We start from the raw sequence: 19045 nt of genomic DNA, 5'->3' as shown, positions 1-19045 counted from the left end.
CCTACTTAGAAATGGTTTTAAAAGAACATTTTTCTTGCCGAAACTGGTTTGGCTCAGTGGATAGAGCGTCGGCCTGCGGACTGAAAGGTCCCAGGTTCGATTCCGGCCTAGGGCATGTACCTGGGTTGCAGGCACATCCCCAGTAGGAGGTGTGCAGGAGGCAGCTGATCGACGTTTCTCTCTCATCGATGTTTCTACCTCTCTATCTCTCTCCCTTCCTCTCTGTAAAAAATCAATAAAATATATTTTTAAAAAATAAAAAAAATCATCATTTTTTAAAAAAGAACATTTTCTTGACACCACAGTGGCCTCCTCTTTAAGGGAGGCTCTGAGCCCAGGATTCCTAACCCACCAGCAGCTCCTCTCCTGTGACGCCCAGACCGCAGGAGGCAGAGGCGGAGGCGACAGGCAGGTGTGCGGGCCTGTGGCGCCCCCTGCCGGTAACCGTTGTATCTCCATCCCCTGGGACCGGGCCTGACTCCAAAGAGGGGGCAACAGAGGAATCCTCCCAGCTCCCTGGAGGGGCCCTCAGCTGTTTCCCAGCCGCCCGGGGCCCAGGACTCAGCTCCCAATGTCCCATTATTATTATTATTATAACGATTACAAAATGCACATTATTTAAAAGGCACCCTCTGAACCTGTTTAGAGTACAGTTCAGTGGTATTCAGCACATTCACGTCAGCACCCCATCCCCAGAACTTTCCATCTTTCCAAACGGACATCTGTCCTTTTAGGGCGCCATCCCAGCCCCCGACGGGCTCCCACACACTTGCTCACCCACACACACCTGCACACACACCTGCACACAGGCACCCACACACCCATACACTTGCAGGCACACACCCGCGCACACACTTGCACACACAGGCACGCACACACCTGCGCACACACTTGCACGCGCACACCTGCGCACACCTGCGCGCGCACTTGCACACACAGGCACCCACATGGGCACACACCTGTGCACACACTTGCACGCACACAACTGCACACACCTGCGCACACGCACACACAGGCACCCACACACACTTGCACGCACACACCTGCACACACACTTGCACGCACACACCTGAACACACCTGCGCGCACACTTGCACGCACACACCTGCGCACACGCACACACAGGCACCCACACACCTGCGCACACACTTGCACGCACACACCTGCACACACCCCTGCGCGCGCACACACCTGAACATACACACCTGCACGCACACATGCGCACACACTTGCACACACACCTGCACACAGAGCAGCGGCACCAGGGACGGGGGCGCGGAGGTGCCCGCGGGGGCTCAGGCCCAGCAGACGGACTGGCTTCTCTGTCGGCGCATCTGGACAGACGGAGGCGGGAGGTGAGGGACTCGGTGGGCCTCCAGCACAGTCACTAACCCCACGGGGGAGGGAACGTGGCGGGACGGGGCACGAGCGAGTCCACACCCAGGCGCCAGGTACCGTCTGGGCGGCTGGCCCCGCGCGTCCTGTTATAGTGAAACCTCAATCCTTACAAGTCCGAAACGGCGCATAAAGTCCCAGAATCCTTCCTTTTCGTTTTTTAAAGGCAAGACGCAGGCGAGTTGTGCCCACGGCCCGGCAGGACGGCCGCGGCTGGGGCGGCCACGTGGGGCGGGGTCTGCACGTGGGTCCGCGGCCCCACCCCGGCAGGCCCACCCCACGCTGCGGGGACCGAGGCCGGGGCCGGCGGCCTGCACACCCCGCGGGGCCCGGGGCCCGCTGCGGGGCGCACAGCCTCCCAGCCTTCGCTTCTGGGCTCTCATGCTCCTCCTCCCAGTCCCTAAACTGCACCCCCACCCCGCGCCCCACTTCACGGGGCTGAGTCGTCGCCCGCAACAAAGATGGCAAATGGGCCGCCGCCGTGACTTCCGGCCGTGTGCCCTCAACAAAGATGGCGCCCGACCGGAAATGGTCCGCCGCCGGGACTTCCTGTCGGGAGACGTCCGCGAGTCTCGCTTCCGGCGGCGCTCCGTACGGGACAGGGAGGTCAGCGGCGGGGGCGGCCGCGGCCGCGGCGTAGGTCTCCGGGCGGAGGGGAGGGGCCGCAGCGCGCGGGTTCTGGGGCCGGAGCGTCGGCGGGGAGACAGGACGGTGCGCGGGCCGGCGCGGCAGGGCCTCGGGGGCGGGGGCAGCCCGGCCGGTCCTGGTTCGCAACCGGCCCCGCGTGGCGGCCCGCGAGCCCCGTCCTGGCCGTGGGGTCTCCCCGAGCTGCCTGGGCCCCTTCCGGGCGCTGCTGGCTCGGGCCCGGCTGGGCCTCCGGACCTCGTTTCCTCCCCGGCTCGCGGGGTCGCCTTGCGGGGAGCGTGCGGTGCTCGCGCTGCCGGCTCCGTGCTCGCGCCGTCGACCTTGGGCCGGGATCCCCTCTCCCTGGGCCTCTCTCTCAGTCAGGCCGAGGTTTTTGTTTATTATTACTGTTTTTATTGATTTCAGAGAGCAAGGCAGAGAGAGAAACGCCCATGGGGAGAGGGGATCGCGGATCGGCCCCCCCTGCGCGCCCCGCACTGGGGACGGAGCCCGCCAGCCGGGCCTGTGCTCCGACGGGAGTCGAGCCCTGACCTCCTGGGTCAGAGGTCGGCGCTGCAGGAACCCACCCCGTGAAAGTAGAATGTAGCGGCCACATCCGGGTTCCGGGGACGCAGATCGAACGGGCAGGCTCCGTGCTGGGCGGGAGGCCCAGGCTGCGGTTTCCCGCCTCCGGCACCTGCCTTACCCGGTCACTCAGGGCCGGTCAGCACCGTCGTTGGGAGCTGCAGCAGCTTCTCGGAGGAGGGAACTTTGGTCTGGGCCCTGCGGCGGGAGGGAGGCCGGGGCCCAGTGCAAGGAGGGCGCAGGGCCTGCTCAGGGTGAGGGGCGTGTTGCTGGAGGGAGTTCTAAGCCTGTGGCGTGCCCGTTGCGATTGGTTTAGGAGTTTAACTTATTATTATTATTATCATTATTATTGCTTTCGGGGGGGGGGGGGGGGGGAGACATCAGTGATGAGAGCGGATCACTGACGGGCTGCCTCCTGCGCGCCCTCCTGGGGATCCGGCCTGCAGCCCAGAGCATGTGCCCTGGCGGGCATGGAACCGGGAGCTCCGGTTCATAGGTCGATGCTCAACCAGGGAGCCACGCCGGAGCCACGCCGGCCGGGCTGTGTCCGTGTTTGGAGTAGGTCGGTGCAGGCTTGGGGAAGCTCGCTCTGTGTCTATAAGTATTAGAATGACCCACAGACGCCCTGGGCTGTGGATTCTGTGCCCAGGAAGGCTCAGGAGAAAGTGATTGAAAACGTCTTACCTCCTCGTCTCTCTTCATTCTTAATCCTGAAGACACGTAACATTTGAAAACAGATCGCCCGGCCCTTCTGGTTCCTGAGCGAGTGAGGGGCGCCTGACCTGATGAAGCACAGTCAGGACTGAAACGCCCAGCCGCCTGCGTGCGCCCCTGTTGTGGCGTTTGGTTAACCTCTGAGGTCTTTGCTTCAGGAGGTGCTTCCTGGGCATGGGAGGGCCAGGAGGTGTGGGCTGAGTGCGGAGCGCGTGCCGGCGCCCCATCTCCCTGTCGCGGTCTCCTGTCTGCGCACCAACCCCTGCTCTCCTTCCCTCAGGGCCTTGGAATGACTTGCTAGGAGCGCCGCCTCCCTGCCACCCGGCCGTCATGGCAGCTCGCCTGGTGAAGCGATGTGCCTGCCTCCTGAGCGAGGCCGCCCGCCTAGCCCCCGCTGGGCCTCCGGCTGGCCGCCTGAGCCTGGCCAGGGTGGCCCGTAAGCCTCTGACTTCCTCAGCTACCTCACCCAGTTCCCACGTCCCAGCTTCCTCGTCACAGCACCTGGAGAAGGAGCAGGCGACCACCCCCTACCCGGGGCGCCAGGAGGTGGACGAGCTCATCAGGAAGGCCACTGGGCCCGAGGAGCTCCTGGAGCTGCTGGGTGGCGGCCGCGGCCTGCAGCAGGGCCAGGCGGCCCTCATGGTCATCCGGCTCTCTCGCCTGCTGTCCGAGAAGCCAGAGGACAAAGCCTTGCTCGTGCAGGACGCCCGCTTCCAGCAGCTTCTCCAGCTTGTCAACAGTCAGGTGGGTCGCAGGCTGTTCAGGTGGAAACAGCAGGGGCACTGAGGCCACAGCCCGTCTGTCACTTTCACACCTCCTCTCTGGTCACCTTCACGGCGGCCCTGTTAGGTGTCAGCCTGCTTCTGCTTCTGCTGCTTCTGGTTGTGCTCTGCTCATCGGTGTGCCCCCTCCCCGGGGTCTGGCTGATGGTGGCACACTCTTAAAGCTTGAGGAGGTGTGGGTGTTGTTCAGCCAGTCCGATTCTCAAAGGATGAGGGTGGAGATAGGGGAGAATATAGCTCATAAAAATCGCCTTGATTGTCCTGGCTGGGGTGGCTCGGTTGTTGGGCAACTTGCCCTGCACCAGGAGGTTGCCAGTGCCATCCCAGGCCCATGCAGGGCTTGAGCAGGTGGCAGCCAGTCAAAGTCCCTCTCACATCGATGTCGATGTTTCTCTCTGTCTCTCTCTCTTTCTCTATCCCTCCCTCTCCTCCTCCTCCTCTTCTCTCCTTTCCACTCTCTGAAAATCAATGGAAAAAATATTCTCAGGTGAAGGTTTGAAATAAAAGTAAAGTGACCTTAACCAGTTAACTGCCACGATATTTTGAACTTAACTTAAAAAGTTCCCCCGCTCGCGTCTATAGACACTTACGGCGTACAAATGGCTAACTAGGGGCCCTCCTGTCTTAAGGCTGTAATTCTAGTTATTTTTGAATAGAGACACGATTGAAGCAAATTCGAGGAAAGTAAACGTGATGGAGTTTAAACTGTAACAAACTGGGAGCCAAGTACTGACCATGCGAAGGGTGACCAGGCTTTTTGAAAATCCTTCTTGCCGTCCAGGAACCGTCAGAAAGACGCAGGCGCTGGGCCTCGTGACACTGAGGTTAAACTGTTCCCTCCCCACCTGTCACAGCAGCGTTTGCTTCTCACTTCGTGTGAGTGGCTTTGGTCCCTCTCGGCAGCACGGTCCCCGTATGAAGACAGAGGCTGGGGCCGGAGTCTTGTGCCACCCGTAGCCGGAGCACAGCCACGCCACCTCCCACGGGGGTGGGTCTGGGCCACAGCCCCTCGGGCGGCTTCATGTTTCTCTCGGCCCTGGAGACACTGCAGGGCCCAGTGGGATCACTCCTTCAGAGCCCGCACGGAGACCTGGGAGGAGGGGGTGCAGGGGGCAGGGCTGATGCCAGACCACGGGTTCCCTCAGAGACGCAGGGGAGTGGCCTGTGACACGGGGGGTGAGGCCTGCAGGTGCTGGTCCCTGCCGGGTTTTGTAAGAGCTGGTGGGGGCGGCAGCTAAAGCCTGGGAGTGGGGGTGGCAGGGCTCTGTGGTGCCGACATGTCTAAGGGCAAAGGGCCTCCCAGTGCTGCTTTGAACAAGGGCCGGCTGCTTTGAAGAAAACTAGCAGCTAAAGATCGTCATTGTCGTCAGCAAAGGAACGAGTTTGCTGACAAAACTGGCCCGTCTGGGCCCTAGTTGCGCCCCACAGGCCTCCCTCTGGCCTCGGCCTGGACGGGCCTGCAGGTGGGCAGCAGAAGCGGGCGGCCTGGCGGGCAGGGCTGAGCACAGGTCAGGTGTGAGGAGACTCCAGGGTCTTACCTCTCATCGTTCTTGCTGCAGGTGATGGGCTGGACAACCGGCCCGGCCAGGGCAGAGCACCGGTGCCCACCTGGGTCCCGGCGTGACCCTGCCTGTGTCCCCCCAGATCACCACCGTCTGGCACGGGACTCTCGTGAAGCTGCTCCGGAGCCTCTACACGCTGGCGCTCCCCGCCACTTCCAAGGAGCTGCTGTCGGTGGAGCAGGAGGTGCGCTGGCGCTTGCGCAGGCTCAAGTTCAAGCACCTGGCCTTCCTGGCCGAGTCCAGCGCCGCCTACATGCAGGAGCGGGGCTCCCGGGAGCTGCTGGCCGAGCTGCTGCTGAACCTGGAGCGGCGCTGGGTGGAGGTTGAGGACGGCCGCACGCTGGTGGCCCTCCTGGCAAAGGCGGGGTCCCTCTCGGAGCCGCTGATGAACCACCTGGAGGACAAGGTAATGGGGCTGAGAGCAAGGGAGAGGCAGGGTGGGCGGGGCCTGCTGGCTCCTCCCCCGCCCCACCCCCCCGTGGCCCAGGCCAGCCCCGGTGCCCCAGCCACCATTCAGTGGCCCTGGGTCCCCTGCCCTGGGCCCTGCAGGGGGCTGTGGGTAGTAAGCTCAGGCCCAGTTGCTGTCTCGCAGGGGCTGCGCTGCATGGGACCCCGGCCGTGGGCGCCGAGCTGACCCTGGGCTGTGGTTGACAGTGCCTGGACCTGGTGGAGCAGTTCGGCCCGGAAGAGCTGCAGAGGGTGCTGGTGGCGCTGGCGGCTCAGAACCGGCGGTCTCTGCCCTTGCTGCGGGCCATCTCCTACCACCTGGTCCAGAAGCCCTTCCCCCTGAACAAAGGCGTTCTCCTGGACCTGGCCTATGCCTACGGTGAGCCCGTGCGCAGAGCTGGGGGCGCCCTGGCTGCAGCCGTGTCAGATTCGGTGCCTGCCCCCCCCGCCCCCGTGGCAGGCACCGGCCCGGAAGGCTGCCATAGAAACAGTGTGACCCATGGGCCCTGGGCCCCTCTGCTGGGCCTCAGGGATAAATTTGGCTACAGACACCAAGCTCCTAGACCTGAGGGCCGGGCTGGGGTGCTGGGTGGGCCTCCAGGTGAACCCCAGGGTCTGTTCTGTCCCGAAGGCAAACTCGGCTTCCACCAGACCCAGGTGTTCCAGCGCCTGGCCACCGACCTGCTGCCCCACGTGCCCAGCCTCACGTCCGGCGAGGTGGCCCGCTGCGCCAAGTCCTTCGCCTTACTCAAGTGGCTCAACCTGCCCCTGTTCGAGGCCTTTGCCCAGGTGAGCAGGGTGCACACCTGAGTCCTGGGGTTTGTCAGGAGGTCCAGGGGCTAGAAACGCCCCAGTGCAAACATGGGGTTCCTGCTCTGCATTGGAGGGACGCCATTGCAGGGAGAGAACGATTTCTCCCCGTGCTGCAGTCATGGTGGCTGCAGTGGGCACCGAACTGGTAATCTGTGCGGGTGGCGAAGCTGAGACCCCCTCAGCTGCCACAGGGAGCTCGTGTGAGGAAGACGGTGCCTGTGCTGAGGTGCATGGGCATCTGGTCGGCACAGCACCTACTGGTTAAGGAGCATTTCCACAGCCGTGCTGGGCGGGTTCTGGGGCTGCTGCCAGGCGGAGAGGGCGTGGACACTTCATCCTGCCCCCCTGCCTCCCTGTGCCCAGCACGTCCTCAGCCGGGCCCAGAGCGTCGCCATGTCCGACCTCTGCAACGTGCTGCTGGCCTTCGCCCGCCTGAACTTCCGTCCGGAGCAAGAGGAAGCATTCTTCAACCTGGTACGGTCTCCCGGCCCCCTCCCTGCAGGCGGGAAGGAGGGAGGCCTTGCAGGGGCAGGGGGCAGAGCGAGCCAGCTGGAACCAGACCTCCCGGATTGTCTGGGGACAACACTCGAAACCCAGCACTCGACCGTGGGCCAGAGCGGCTGCAGGCCCAGGAGGCGTCCCTGGGCGGGCTCACTTCCTGTCTCCGCCTTAACGCCCCCGAGACTCCGACCCACTGGCAGGTCTCTGTAGGGGCACCACCCCAGCTGCGTCCACTCGTGCCCTCAGTCCCTCTCGGGGCCGGAAATGCCTCCCGTCCTGGGGCCACTCGAACGTTCCTGGAGAGGTGGTTTGTGCCTCACCTTCTGCCCATGGAGGGGCCAGTGGGAAAGCCCAGTTGAATGTCCTTCTGTCCCGATGGGTCCCAGGGGATTTGGATGGTTCCTGGCACCTTTCCCAGTGGCGGCCTCGCACCCAGAACATCTGCGCATACTGAGCAGAGCCTCCCCTGCACCCCTCCCTGTCCCCCAGGTACATGAGAAGCTGGGGAGTCAGCTGGCCGACCTGGACCCAGCCCTGCAGGTGGACGTGCTGTGGGCCCTGTGCGTGCTGCAGCAGGCCCGGGCGTCGGAGCTGCAGGCCGTGCTGCGCCCCGAGCTGCACACCCAGTTCCTAGGTGAGGGCGGGGGTCCGTGTGCTGCCCTGGGACTGCGCTGCCCAGCCTGTGTGCCCTCGGCCAGGTGCGGGTGCGAGCCTCTAGGCCCAGTGCCAGGCCAGGAGCAGGGGAGACGATGGGCCAGGCTCCCCAGCATTTGCTGCTTTGCCGTCTGCCTGCAGGTGACCCATCAGGTCCTCCTCCCCCCCTCACTGCACCTCTTCCCGTAGGTGACAGGTCCCCCAGGGGTCAGAGCACCTTGCAGAAGCTGCTGCACATCAACGCCACGGCCCGGCTGGAGCACCCCGAGTACGCGGGCCCCCTGCTGCCGGCCACGGCCTTGGACCCCGGGCCCCCGGCCCCTGAAAGGAAGGTGACGCCCCTGCAGAAGGAGCTGCAGGAGACCCTGAAGGGGCTGCTGGGGGGAGCTGACCGGGGCCGCTTCTCTGTGGCCACGCAGTACGGCTGGGTTCTCGGTGAGCCTCCCACCCGTCCACCCAGCTAGGGCCTGCCCGCCCCGCCCTGCCCTCCACGTGGGGACCGTCGACCATTCTGTCTGCCGCCCCTCCCCAGACGCAGAGGTGCTGCTGGATGCCGAAGGCCAGTTCCTGCCCCTGAGGGACTTCGTGGCCCCTCATCTGTCCCCGCCCTCGGGTGGCCAGCTACCACCGCCTACGGCCAAGAGGTAGGCCACGCGCCTAGGTCCTCCCCGTTCTTCTTGGTGTGGCCCTGGCCTGCTCTGCCTGTGCTGCCAAGCCCTCCGAAGACAGACACGGTCAGCCCAGTGGCTCCTCTCCCTGCCCCCAGGCTGGCCTTCCTGCGCTGGGAGTTCTCCAACTTCGCCAGCCGCAGCAAAGACCTGCTGGGCCGCTTTGTGCTCGCCCGACGCCATGTGTTGGCTGCCGGCTTCCTGGTGGTGGACGTGAGTACCTGTCGGGCAGGTGGTGACCAAAGGGGGCATGTCAGCGGGGCTTCAGGTCCTGCTCCCACCTGCACAGCCAGGGCCTCTTGGGGGGGTGGAGGGGGGGACAGGATGCCCAGGTTCAAACCAGGTGAGCAGCACCGAGCCCGCTCTCGCCTGGGAGACTTCCGTCCCTCCTGCTCCTTCCAAGAGGTAGCTTGTGAGCGGCCACGGGAGATGCTGTCAGTTTCTTTGTTAAAACAACTGAAACATTTGGGAGCCGCTTTTAGCCCGAGTGGTTGAGCCTGGCACTGGTCCCATGGTCCTGGCCCCTGCAGGGTGGAGGCTGGAGCTGTGCTGCTCACTTGGTGCCGCCCCCAGGTCCCCTACTATGAGTGGCTGGAGCTCCGGTCCGAGTGGCAGAAGGCCGCCTACCTCAAGGACAAGATGCGCAAGTCGGTGGCAGAGGAGTTGGCCAAGTGACCTGCCTGCATGGACTGAGCCCGGGGCTGCAGGCGGCAATGAGGACAGACGTGCAGGGCCTGGGCCAGCAGTGCTGCATGCCCCTGCCCTCTCGTGGGAAATAAATCTTTAACTTTGGTTTTCAACACCAGGAGGCCTCCTGCGCTTTGCCGTGACCCCACGCCGTCCACCGTGCCCTCGCCACCCCCCCGTCTGCTATGGGCAGGGGTGGCCCCGAGGCCTCTGCCTTGTGCCTTCCCTCCTCCCCCATCAGCAGAACCACTTGTCCGAGAGGCACGGAGCTGGGCAGAGGGGGCTGGCTTCCCACAGGCAGCCCGTCACCCAGCTGCCTGGCTGTTCTGCCACCCACAGACCTTCCTCGTGGACGTTCACATGTGGCTTCCCCCTGTGGTCAGCCAGCTCAGACTGAGTCCTAAAGTTGTGAGACCAGTGGGTGCTCAGTGCCTGGCTTGGGGTTCTAATTGGGGTGTGAACAGTTGTCCTGGAGGTGCCCTCGCACCCATGGTCAGGTGGGCCTGTGCTGGCAGGGTCATGAGAGCCCGATATTTGGGGGCATTGATGCAGGAGACCTCTCTTGTCTCACCCGGACTCAATGCCAAGTGCTGCCTGGTGCCGGGAGGACATGGCTCCCCCCTCTGCTCCCTCACCAGGGAGCACGCTGGGCACTGGCCTCCACCAGTACAGCCGGAAACACAGCGGGCATGGTGCCGAAGGGCCCTCATGCCCCATGCCCGTCCCAGCTGTTGCCCACCCCTCCTCGTTAAACCTTCTCTGCTCACAGGCTGACGTAAAGGGGGAGCCCCCAGGCGCCAGTGCATAGAACATAGTCATTTGCACAGCCAGGGGTGGGGGGCAGAGAGAGACGGCGTTCTGAAGCTGGTGATTCCAAGACCAGGCAGATGGGGCACCCCAAGGTGAAGGACCAGCAGGGACAAGCATCTGGGGTGCAGAGCCTGCTCGGGCCTGGGAGTCCTGCTAAGGAAGTGTGAGCTGCCCACCACACCAGGGCCCACCAGCCCTGCTCAGCCCACAGGTTCCTGGGTTCTTATCCACTCTCTACCTGGTTCCTTTTTGTGACTCAGTAATTGCAACACCCCCTGCTGGGGGTCCATGTGACCTGGTCATGGGTCAGTGCTCAGCCATGTAACCACACTGGCCAGGCTGGTTGGTTCCTTTTCTAGCTGTGATTTTCCTGGTACGATGGGTGATTTTTATTGTGTCCTGGACAGTTAGGCAATTGGATTGAGGTTTATTCTAGCGACAGCCATCCTATTGGGCTACGCACGCAGGTCCTGTGGCTTTGCATCACTGTTGGCCTCATGCCACCCGTCTCTGCTGTGTCCCCAAGGTGGGGGTTGGGAGGTGCTTGGTGGTGGGTGCCCCTTGCCAGTGCCTTCACCGCCCTGTAGCCAGTGGGGAAAAGTGGGCTCCCCTTGTCAGGGTCCTCCCAGAGGTGGCAGGACTGCATTCCTCGGGGGCAGAAAGTGCCTGCCTGGTCCTGGTGGTCGGCTGGGCCCTCCTGTCGGGGCTGCCCTGGGGTCCCTCAGCCCTGAGCTCCCTCACTGTGGGGCTTCCGTGAAGTGGTCTTGTTTCCGGCATTTACCATGGGGGTGGGGGGGGGGGGGCCCAGCCATCTCATCCAGACAATCCCGGCCCATGGAGGGCTCTGGTTCCTGGCGGCCAGTGGAGCAGGGGCGACTTAGCGCCCCTGGGAGGGGCGGGGGAGAAAGAGCAGGAGTCCCAGACGGACGGTTTCCAGCGACGGGGGCGGGGGGGGGGGCGGCACCCGGGGTGCACGGTGGAGGTTGGGCGTGAACCCCCTGGCCCCGCGGGCTCGGGGTGGAGCCGTGGGCAGGATGGAGGACACGCCACCCGCCAGCACAGCTGCTGACAGTCGGTGCTCCCGCCCCCGCCCGGTCTGGGGGACAATGACGGTCTGCCTGAGCCTGGCACGGCGGTCAGACCATCGGGAGCGAAGGCCGGCGTCCTGGGCGGGGCGGGCGCTGCCGGGAACCGGGCGGCCATCAGGGAGGGAGAGGAAGGGCGGGCGGGGCACTGACTGTCCCGCCCTGGTTTCTCGGAGCCGGAGGCGGTTGCCATGGGGACCGACCGGGGACCAGCCAATCACTGCGGAGCTGCGGGCCCCGCTCACCTCTAGGATGGAGGCGCTCGCTCCGACCCGACCCGGACAGGTGGGGCCGCGCAGCCTCCCCAAAGCACCCAGTCCCCCGACACTTGCAGCTGCCTCGGCCCGCACCCTGAGATCTGGCGACCCCACCTCTCCCCGACCCGGCCGAGGTGTGATGCCGCCCGGGGCCCCGCCTCCCGCCGCCGCGAGCCCCTGGCCGTGAGAGGGAGGGAGGCAGCTCTGCGGAGACGGTCCGCTCCGGGAGGGCGCCCCCGGGCGGGAGGACCCGCGCTCGCAGTGCCTGGCGGCGCGCACGCTCATTTGGGCACCGGCGGGCGGGGCGGCGTGACGTCACCCACTGACCCCCACCCCATCCCGGGCGAGGGGCGGTGGCCTCCCAGGCTCCACGGGACGGACGCACGGAGGCACCGGGACAGAGGGACGGGCGCGCGGCCAGGCCATGCCCGGGGAGGCGGCCCGCGCCGAGCTGCTGCTGCCGGAGGCGGGCGGCCCAGGGGTCCGCACAGGTGAGGCTGCGCGCTTCCCGCGTGCGTCCCCGCCCTCGGTCTATCCCTGCCCCCGCCCCGTGTCCTTGCGACCCCTGAATGCTGACCCCGCCCGCCGCCCCGGGACTGCGGGAAAGGGCGGGGGGCGGTGCTGACCGGGAGTCCCGGGCCCGGCGTTCCATTGTCTGCGCGGAGCTGCCTGGGCGGGTCGGATCTGGACTGAGGCGGCGGTTCCCAGCTGACCCTGGGTCTGGGGACACTTGTCCCCCACTTGCCTGCAGACCACTGGGCCGCACTGGTCCCGGAGGGAGGCCAGAGGGCACCGCGGTGGGGGGGGGGGGGAGTCCTGGGGGTCAGGGCCGGGGGCAGTTTGCCGTAGGCAGGCCTCGTCCTGGGTGGCCAGGCCGATGCTGGGTTCCCGGGCCAGGAAGGCCTGATGGGGCGGACGCCCCGCTGGAGGTCAGCCATGTGCGACTCAGGGCCAAGGGCACCTTGCTGCGGGCAGGGCGCCTGGGGATGGGGCTGTGCCGGGCCGGGGGCTTGGCCTCCTTCTGAGTCCAGAAAAGGGAACGGGGCTGGTATCCCCAGACCCAGAGCCTGGTGACCTTGAACCAGTCACTCCAACCTCGACCTGTAGGCCTCCCCACACTGCAGCCTTGGCCCAGCTCCTCCCTCCCGCTGCCCTGGGGCCTTGGGCCGATGTGGGTGGGTCAGGGTACCAGGCCGGGCCCAGCCTCTGGCACCTGCCCTGCCCGCCACACCCACCTCAGGTGCCGGGTGTTGCTCACACCCCAGTGGACCCCAAGGACCCCTTTTCAGGACCCCCCTGGCCCCCTGGCGCCCAGCAGTGTGGCCCCAGGGCCGGGCCTGCTGCAGGCAGATGGGCACTGGGCAGGGTCACCTCGGAGCTTCGCCTCAGGTCTGGTGGACACTTCCCTCTGCAGACAGAAAGCTGAGGCACAGGGACCCTACCCGGGTGGAATGTTCCAGGGCCCTCTGACCCCGGAGGTCCCGGGAGGGGCGGGCAGAGGGTCACAGGCAGGGAGCCGCGGCGTTGCTGCCAAGCACCTTGCAGAAAAGCGGGGTGCCCGTCTGTGCCACAGCTGCGCCCACACACGGACCCCGAGCTGGTTGCTGTGGTCAGACCTCGGAAATGCTCCCCGACATAGCGATAACTGCTCCCCGTCCCCTCAAGGCGGTACCCCTTCCTGGGGGCGCGGGTGCCAGCCCTCCTCACGCCCTTCTCTCTCCACAGACGGGTCCTGTGACACGGCCGCAGCCACCACACCCAGAGGGGACCAGCCTGAGCAGTGTGCCCTGACCCCTGGGCCCAGCCCGCTGGACCTCACCTTCCTGCTCAGCAAGCCGGGCGCCCGGCCCCCGCCTGAGGGAGCCAGCGGGGATGTGGGGCCTGGCCGGGCGCTCTCAGCCTGGGCGGTCCCCATGGAGGGGGGCCCCAGCCCAAGGCCCCCCGAGGTGCAGCCTGCCGAGCGGCCTCTCCCAGCCACTCTGGAGCCCCGGATTGTGATGGGGGAGGAGACGTGCCAGGCACTCCCACTACCCTGGGCCGCCCCGCCACAGCTCAGGGACCCGGAGGGGGGGCCTGCCAGCCTGCACTCCCCCACGTCGTGTTCTCGGGGTGACCCTCCTGTGCCTTTTCCTGCCCCAGACCCCGATTCCTATTTCACACCTCCTTCCACTCCCAGTGAGACCCCTGCCTTGCCCCCCAGCTCCGGGCCCTGCAGGGACGCCCAGGCTGAGGCCAGGCCCGTGGGGGACTCACCGCCCACCTCACCCTCAGGCTCCTACGTCACCGCGGACACAGAAAGCTGGGCCTCGTCCCCTTCCCCTTCCTGCTCCCTGAGCCTGGCTCCCGAGGAAGGGCTAGGGGTGCCCTCGGGCCGCGGCTTCTCCCCGCCCGGTTCTGAGACGCTGGAGCAGGACTGGCCCCCCACAGGGTCCCCGAGGTCCTCGTCCCCTGAGTCCAGCCTCTCCACGGACAGCAGCTCCTCCTGGGACCAGGAGGGCCACTTCTTCGACCTGGATGTCCTGGCCCAGGACCCAATGATCCCGGCCGCCCTCCTGCCGTTCCGGGGCAGCCTGCTCTTCCAGGTGGAGGCGGTGGAGGTGACGCCCCTGTCCCCCGAGGAGCAGCAGGAGCAGGAGCCAGAGGCTCCAGCCTCCGACGGGGACGGGGCCAGCGAGGACAGGGACGACAGCACCTTCGCCTCCTCCCTGAGGTCACTGTCCGACCTGTCAGTCACCGAGGGCGTGGACGAGGCCTTCGCCTTCTGGGATGACACCTCTGCCGTCTCCTCGGACCCGGACTCGGCCTCCTACCCTGGAGCAGATGACGAGAGACTGTACAGCGGGGAGCCCCACGCGCAGCCCACCGCCCTGCAGGTCGGCCCCGTGGTCTCCGAGGGAGACGTGGGCACGTTAGTCCCCGGGGCCAGCCCCGCTCCAGGCCCCATGTCCCCGGTGGCCCTGGCCCGCCACACCCCGCTGGAAGCCTCAGGGGCCCCAGAAGTGACCGCTCAGGCTGGGTGGCAAGGAGCAGGCCTCATCGCTGGAGCAGGGCCCGTGCCCAGGGCCACACCTGGGTCCTGGCAGGAGCGGGCCTGCACCACCCCGGCCCCTGAGCCCAGGACTGAGCCCCAGACCACGCAGGGGGCGGGCAGGGCACCCAGCCCAGTCGCTCTGCAGGCCCCGAGGGCAGACGCAGGCGGGGCCCCCAGGACCCAGCCCATGGCCTCCGCGGCCCAAGGGGCAGCTGGGGGGAAGGGCCTGGGCTGCACTGGAGACCTGGAGCCTCCGGTCCTGGACCAGACCCGCCAGGGTGGCCGGGAGCTCGCTGCAGATGCGGGGACATCCTGTGCCTCATGTGGAGATGCAGGCCCCCGCAAGCCTGCCTTGGAAACCCCAGACACCCCTGAGCCTGCCATGGAGGCCCAAGACAGACCTGAACTCACCTCAGAGGCTCCTGACACCGCAAAGATCCCAGACCCCCCCACTTTCACCCCGGAGATCTTGGAGCCCACTGCGACCATCCAAGACCATCCATACACCCCCACAGAGGTACTGGGAACCCCAGGCCTCTCCAAGGAAGCCTTGGGCCCCCCTGAGCCTGCCTCTGAGACCCCGGACCCCCCAGAGGATGCCTCGAAGACCCAGGACACCCGTGAGGATGCTGCAGAGACCCCGGGCCCCCCCGAGCCTGCTGCAGAGACCCTGGACCCCCCAGAGGATGCCTCAGAGACCCCGGACCCCCAGAAACTGCTGCAGAGACCCCGGGTCCCCCAGAGGATGCCTCAGAGACCCCGGACCCCCCAGAGGATGCCTCGGAGACCCCGGACCCTCCAGAAACTACTGCAGAGACCCCGGGCCCCCCAGAGGATGCCTCGGAGACCCCGGACCCCCCAGAGGATGCCTCGGAGACCCAGGGCCCCCGTGAGGATGCTGCAGAGACCCCGGGCCCCCCAGAGGATGCCTCAGAGACCCCGGACCCTCCAGAAACTGCTGCAGAGACCCCGGGCCCCCCAGAGGATGCCTCAGAGACCCCGGACCCCCCAGAGGATGCCTCGGAGACCCCGGGCCCCCGTGAGGATGCTGCAGAGACCCCGGGCCCCCCAGAGGATGCCTCAGAGACCCCGGACCCCCCAGAGACTGCTGCAGAGACCCCGGGCCCCCCAGAGGATGCCTCGGAGACCCCGGGCCCCCCAGAGGATGCCTCGGAGACCCCGGGCCCCCCAGAGGATGCCTCGGAGACCCCGGGCCCCCCAGAGGATGCCTCGGAGACCCCGGGCCCCCCAGAGGATGCCTCGGAGACCCCGGGCCCCCCAGAGGATGCCTCGGAGACCCCGGACCCCCCAGAGGATGCCTCGGAGCCCCCGGAGGATGCCTCGGAGACCCCAGAACCCCCTGAGCCAGCCTCCAGTGGAGAGGAAAGCGCCAAAGGCCTGCTGGCGCCCAACAGGGGGGCCCACCTGCCTGCTGGTGTGGGAGCTGAGGTCCCCGGGGCAGGAAACCAGGGAGACACAGGCTTTGAGTCAGCACCCCAGGGCGCTGGGAAGGCTCCTGGGAGCGGCTGCCCCGAGGGTGGGCGGGTGCAGCCCCAGAGCCCAGCAGAGGGCGGAGGGGGCCCCTCGGGGCCCAGGCTTCTGTCGGCTGTGGCTTCTGAGTCTCCATCAAGGGCTGTGCCCAGCGCGGGGAGCAGCTGCCCCGAGGAGCCCACCCCCATGTCTTCACCACCCTCCTCCAGGCGGGAGCGGGTGCGAGGTGCGGGGGGTGATGAGCAGGCCCAGGCGGCCCCCAGAATCCCCAGCCCCTCCCCACTGCAGCCCCAGGACGGGCAACCGAGGCGTGAGCCCTCTGTGCCCAGGGTCCTCGCTGGGGCAGCCCTGCCCCCCGCAGCGGCCCCTGCCCCCTGCCCCTGCCAGGGTCCGCGGGAGAGCTCGGGGGACGGGGAGGACCTCCCGTCGCCCCAGGCAGGAGCCCCACGGGCCGCTCCCTCCTCAGGAACCAGGACCCACCCCCGGGAGTCCAGGCAGCGCATTGGCCTCCCGCCCCACCCCTCCCTCCTCAGCCCCAAGGTGACCCCCACGGGGGGCCTCCATGCCAAAGACCCAGCCTTGCGGCCCCCACTCCCCTGCCAAGTGCCTCCTGGCTCCGGGCCCCGGGGCCCCGCCAGCCCTCAAGGGCCCCCGGCCACCCAGCAGCAGGACGAGCAGGACAGCCTGGAGGAAGGTGAGGCCGGGCGGGGGGAGCTGCCCACCAGGGCAGAGGTGGGGGGGCGGGGGCCAGGCGAGAGGAAGGGCCGCCTCACCCTCCCCCGTCCCCAGAGCCGCCTCCGGCCCCTGGCAGCTGCTCGGACAGCCACGGGGAGTCGTCGGGGGAGCCAGAGGAGCAGGACCTCTCCGGACCCCAGGCCCCTCAGGGCCCAGCCCAGGTGCCAGCTGAGAGGGTGCATTCGGGGGGCGGGGGCTCCACACCCACCCTGGGTGCTCAGACCGCCCTTCCCCAGGCCGCAGCCAGTGGCACCGAGGAGACTGCAGCCAAAGCCAAGCAGAGCCGCAGCGAGAAGAAAGCCCGGAAGGTGGGCTGGGGGCTGCTCCCCTGGGGGTGGGGCTGGTCAGACAACCCCCACCCGGGACTGGGGCCCCGCCCACCACCTCCCACCCTGGGGCGGTGAATCCCACGGGGGTGGGCGTTGGGGTTCCTTCTTGAAACAGCCGGGCCCTGTCAGCCTGCGTCCAGCAAACGGCTCTCCCGACCCGGCCTGAGCCTGCCACCGCCCCCAGGCCATGTCCAAGCTGGGCCTGAGGCAGGTGCAGGGCGTCACCCGCATCACCATCCACAAGTCCAAGAACATCCTCTTCGTCATCGCCAAGCCCGACGTGTTCAAGAGCCCGGCCTCCGACACCTACGTGGTCTTCGGGGAGGCCAAGGCCAGCAGCGTGGGCAGCGTGGGCGGGGACAGCGGGGGGCGGGGCCCGGGCCAAGGCCAGCAGGGGTGCGGGGAGCGGGGAGCGGGGAGCGGGGGCAGGGGGCGGGGGGCGGAAGCCCAGGCGTGGCGCTGACGGCCGCTCCGCTGCGGCTGCAGATCGAGGACCTGTCCCAGCAAGTGCACAGAGCTGCCGCCGAGAAGTTCAAGGTGCCCGTGGAGCCCTCCACCCTAGTCCCTGAGTCGGCGCCTGGGCCCCGGGTGCAGCCGGAGTATGAGGAGGAGGAGGAGGGCGAGGAGGAGGAGGTGAGGACGGGAGCAGTGGGGGTGGGAGGGTGGCTCTGGCTGGGCAGCGGCAGCCCAGCGCCTCCTGTGCCCCCAGGTGGACGAGGCGGGCCTGGAGCTGCGGGACATTGAGCTGGTGATGGCGCAGGCCAACGTGTCCAGGGCCAAGGCCGTGCGGGCGCTGAGGGACAACCAGAGCGACATCGTCAATGCCATCATGGTGAGGCCTGGCCCTTCAGACGCCCCACCTGTCTCTGCTGGGTCCCCTGGCCTGACCCTCTCCCCCCATTTCCTGCAGGAGCTGACCATGTAGCCACTGGCCAGCCGGCCCCCCACCCCAGTGCTGCTGCTCAACAAACTTCCACCCCTGCCCCGCGGCCCTCAGCCAAGCGGGTGAGGCAGGACCTCCCGGAGCCCACGCCCAGGACGGTGGTCCCGCCCCATGTCCTCCCCCGTGGGGTGGGGCCTCCATTCCTCTGTTCTGGGGTGCACAATGGTCCCCAAGATTATAGGCAGTCTGGTCACTTAGCTGTGGGCAAGGTGTGGGCCAGGGGACTGGGCTTCCATAAGAACACCAAGCCTTGGGCGGTTCCCACAGGGGGTTCCCACGGGAGCTTCGGGAAGGAGACGCTGCAGGAAGGCAGCCCTGGCTTCTGGTGGCCTACCTCCCAGGGTCACCGTCCTCGTCACACCCTCCCCTCCAGACAGAACACAGGGACCCTGAGTGGGGTTCCCATCCCAGCACAGGGTGTACGGGTGCCAGGATGAGAGGGTGGGGGGACTCTGAGCAGAGGAGAGGCTCCTGGCTCCATAAAGCGCAGGGTTCACGGCGCAGGGTGGGGCTGCAGCCTGCAGGCTCCCTGCTCGCACCATCGGGGTTTGTGGAGCAGAGGCACCTGGGAGAGGGTGGCCGGGGCGTCCCCACACCTCTGTGCAGTCTCCAGGCTCCCCTGGGGTCACCCCACTGCCTCCCGCACTCAAAGGGCACAGATGGGAGGCTGAAGCCCAGGGGCCGGGATGGAGGGATAAGGGGGACACGTTTGCTGTGGACCTTGGGGGCCTCAGTGAGAGGCCGTGCCCCCGGGCGCCTGGTGCCCACGTCCCTGCAGCGAGGGCCTGACATTCACATCACAGGCGCCCGGGACCCCTGTTCCCGGCCCCACGTCCAGGAAGCAAGAGCCCCAACGGGTCCTCCCCAGGCTGGCTCGGGAGCAGCCCAGCTCCCGCGGGCAGTGTCAGGCCAGGGCAGCGCGGGGCGCAGAC

The 19045-nt window shown here is 67.1% G+C and overlaps 2 protein-coding genes and 1 pseudogene across 8 annotated transcripts; all 3 read left to right on the top strand.

Annotated features, from left to right (window-relative positions):
• Positions 1 to 1920: 1920 nt before the first annotated feature.
• TBRG4 (transforming growth factor beta regulator 4) lies at positions 1921 to 9550 on the top strand. 7 transcript variants are annotated; one of them, XM_036327187.1, is made up of 12 exons: positions 1944 to 2001; positions 3321 to 3479; positions 3599 to 4062; positions 5745 to 6068; positions 6317 to 6488; positions 6741 to 6898; positions 7286 to 7396; positions 7913 to 8057; positions 8267 to 8512; positions 8610 to 8721; positions 8844 to 8958; positions 9319 to 9550. In XM_036327187.1, exons 3-12 carry the CDS (start codon positions 3649 to 3651, stop codon positions 9418 to 9420), a joined length of 1899 nt encoding a protein of 632 aa, XP_036183080.1. In that variant the 5' UTR covers positions 1944 to 2001; positions 3321 to 3479; positions 3599 to 3648; the 3' UTR covers positions 9421 to 9550. The 7 variants fall into 7 exon arrangements, with proteins under 7 accessions (XP_036183082.1, XP_036183080.1, XP_036183081.1 ...); XM_036327185.1 differs by having other exon boundaries at positions 1986 to 2031; XM_036327189.1 differs by lacking the exon at positions 3321 to 3479 and having other exon boundaries at positions 1921 to 2001.
• LOC118666676 lies at positions 6523 to 6663 on the top strand (annotated as a pseudogene).
• Positions 9551 to 11538: 1988 nt separating the features above from the next.
• Positions 11539 to 19028, top strand: NACAD (NAC alpha domain containing). Its single transcript, XM_036327183.1, is given in 9 exon segments — positions 11539 to 12075; positions 13310 to 15369; positions 15372 to 16800; positions 16896 to 17002; positions 17078 to 17149; positions 17355 to 17501; positions 17657 to 17803; positions 17880 to 18002; positions 18081 to 19028. Coding segments are annotated over 9 exon segments (4167 nt in total). The 5' UTR covers positions 11539 to 12008; the 3' UTR covers positions 18096 to 19028.
• The last annotated feature ends 17 nt before the right edge of the window (positions 19029 to 19045 follow it).

This window comes from Myotis myotis, unplaced genomic scaffold (assembly GCF_014108235.1).
Source record: "Myotis myotis isolate mMyoMyo1 unplaced genomic scaffold, mMyoMyo1.p scaffold_m19_p_11, whole genome shotgun sequence".
NCBI lineage: Eukaryota > Metazoa > Chordata > Mammalia > Chiroptera > Vespertilionidae > Myotis > Myotis myotis.
The sequence above is the reverse complement of the archived record's forward strand: the minus strand, read 5'-3'. Positions and strand labels throughout refer to the sequence as shown.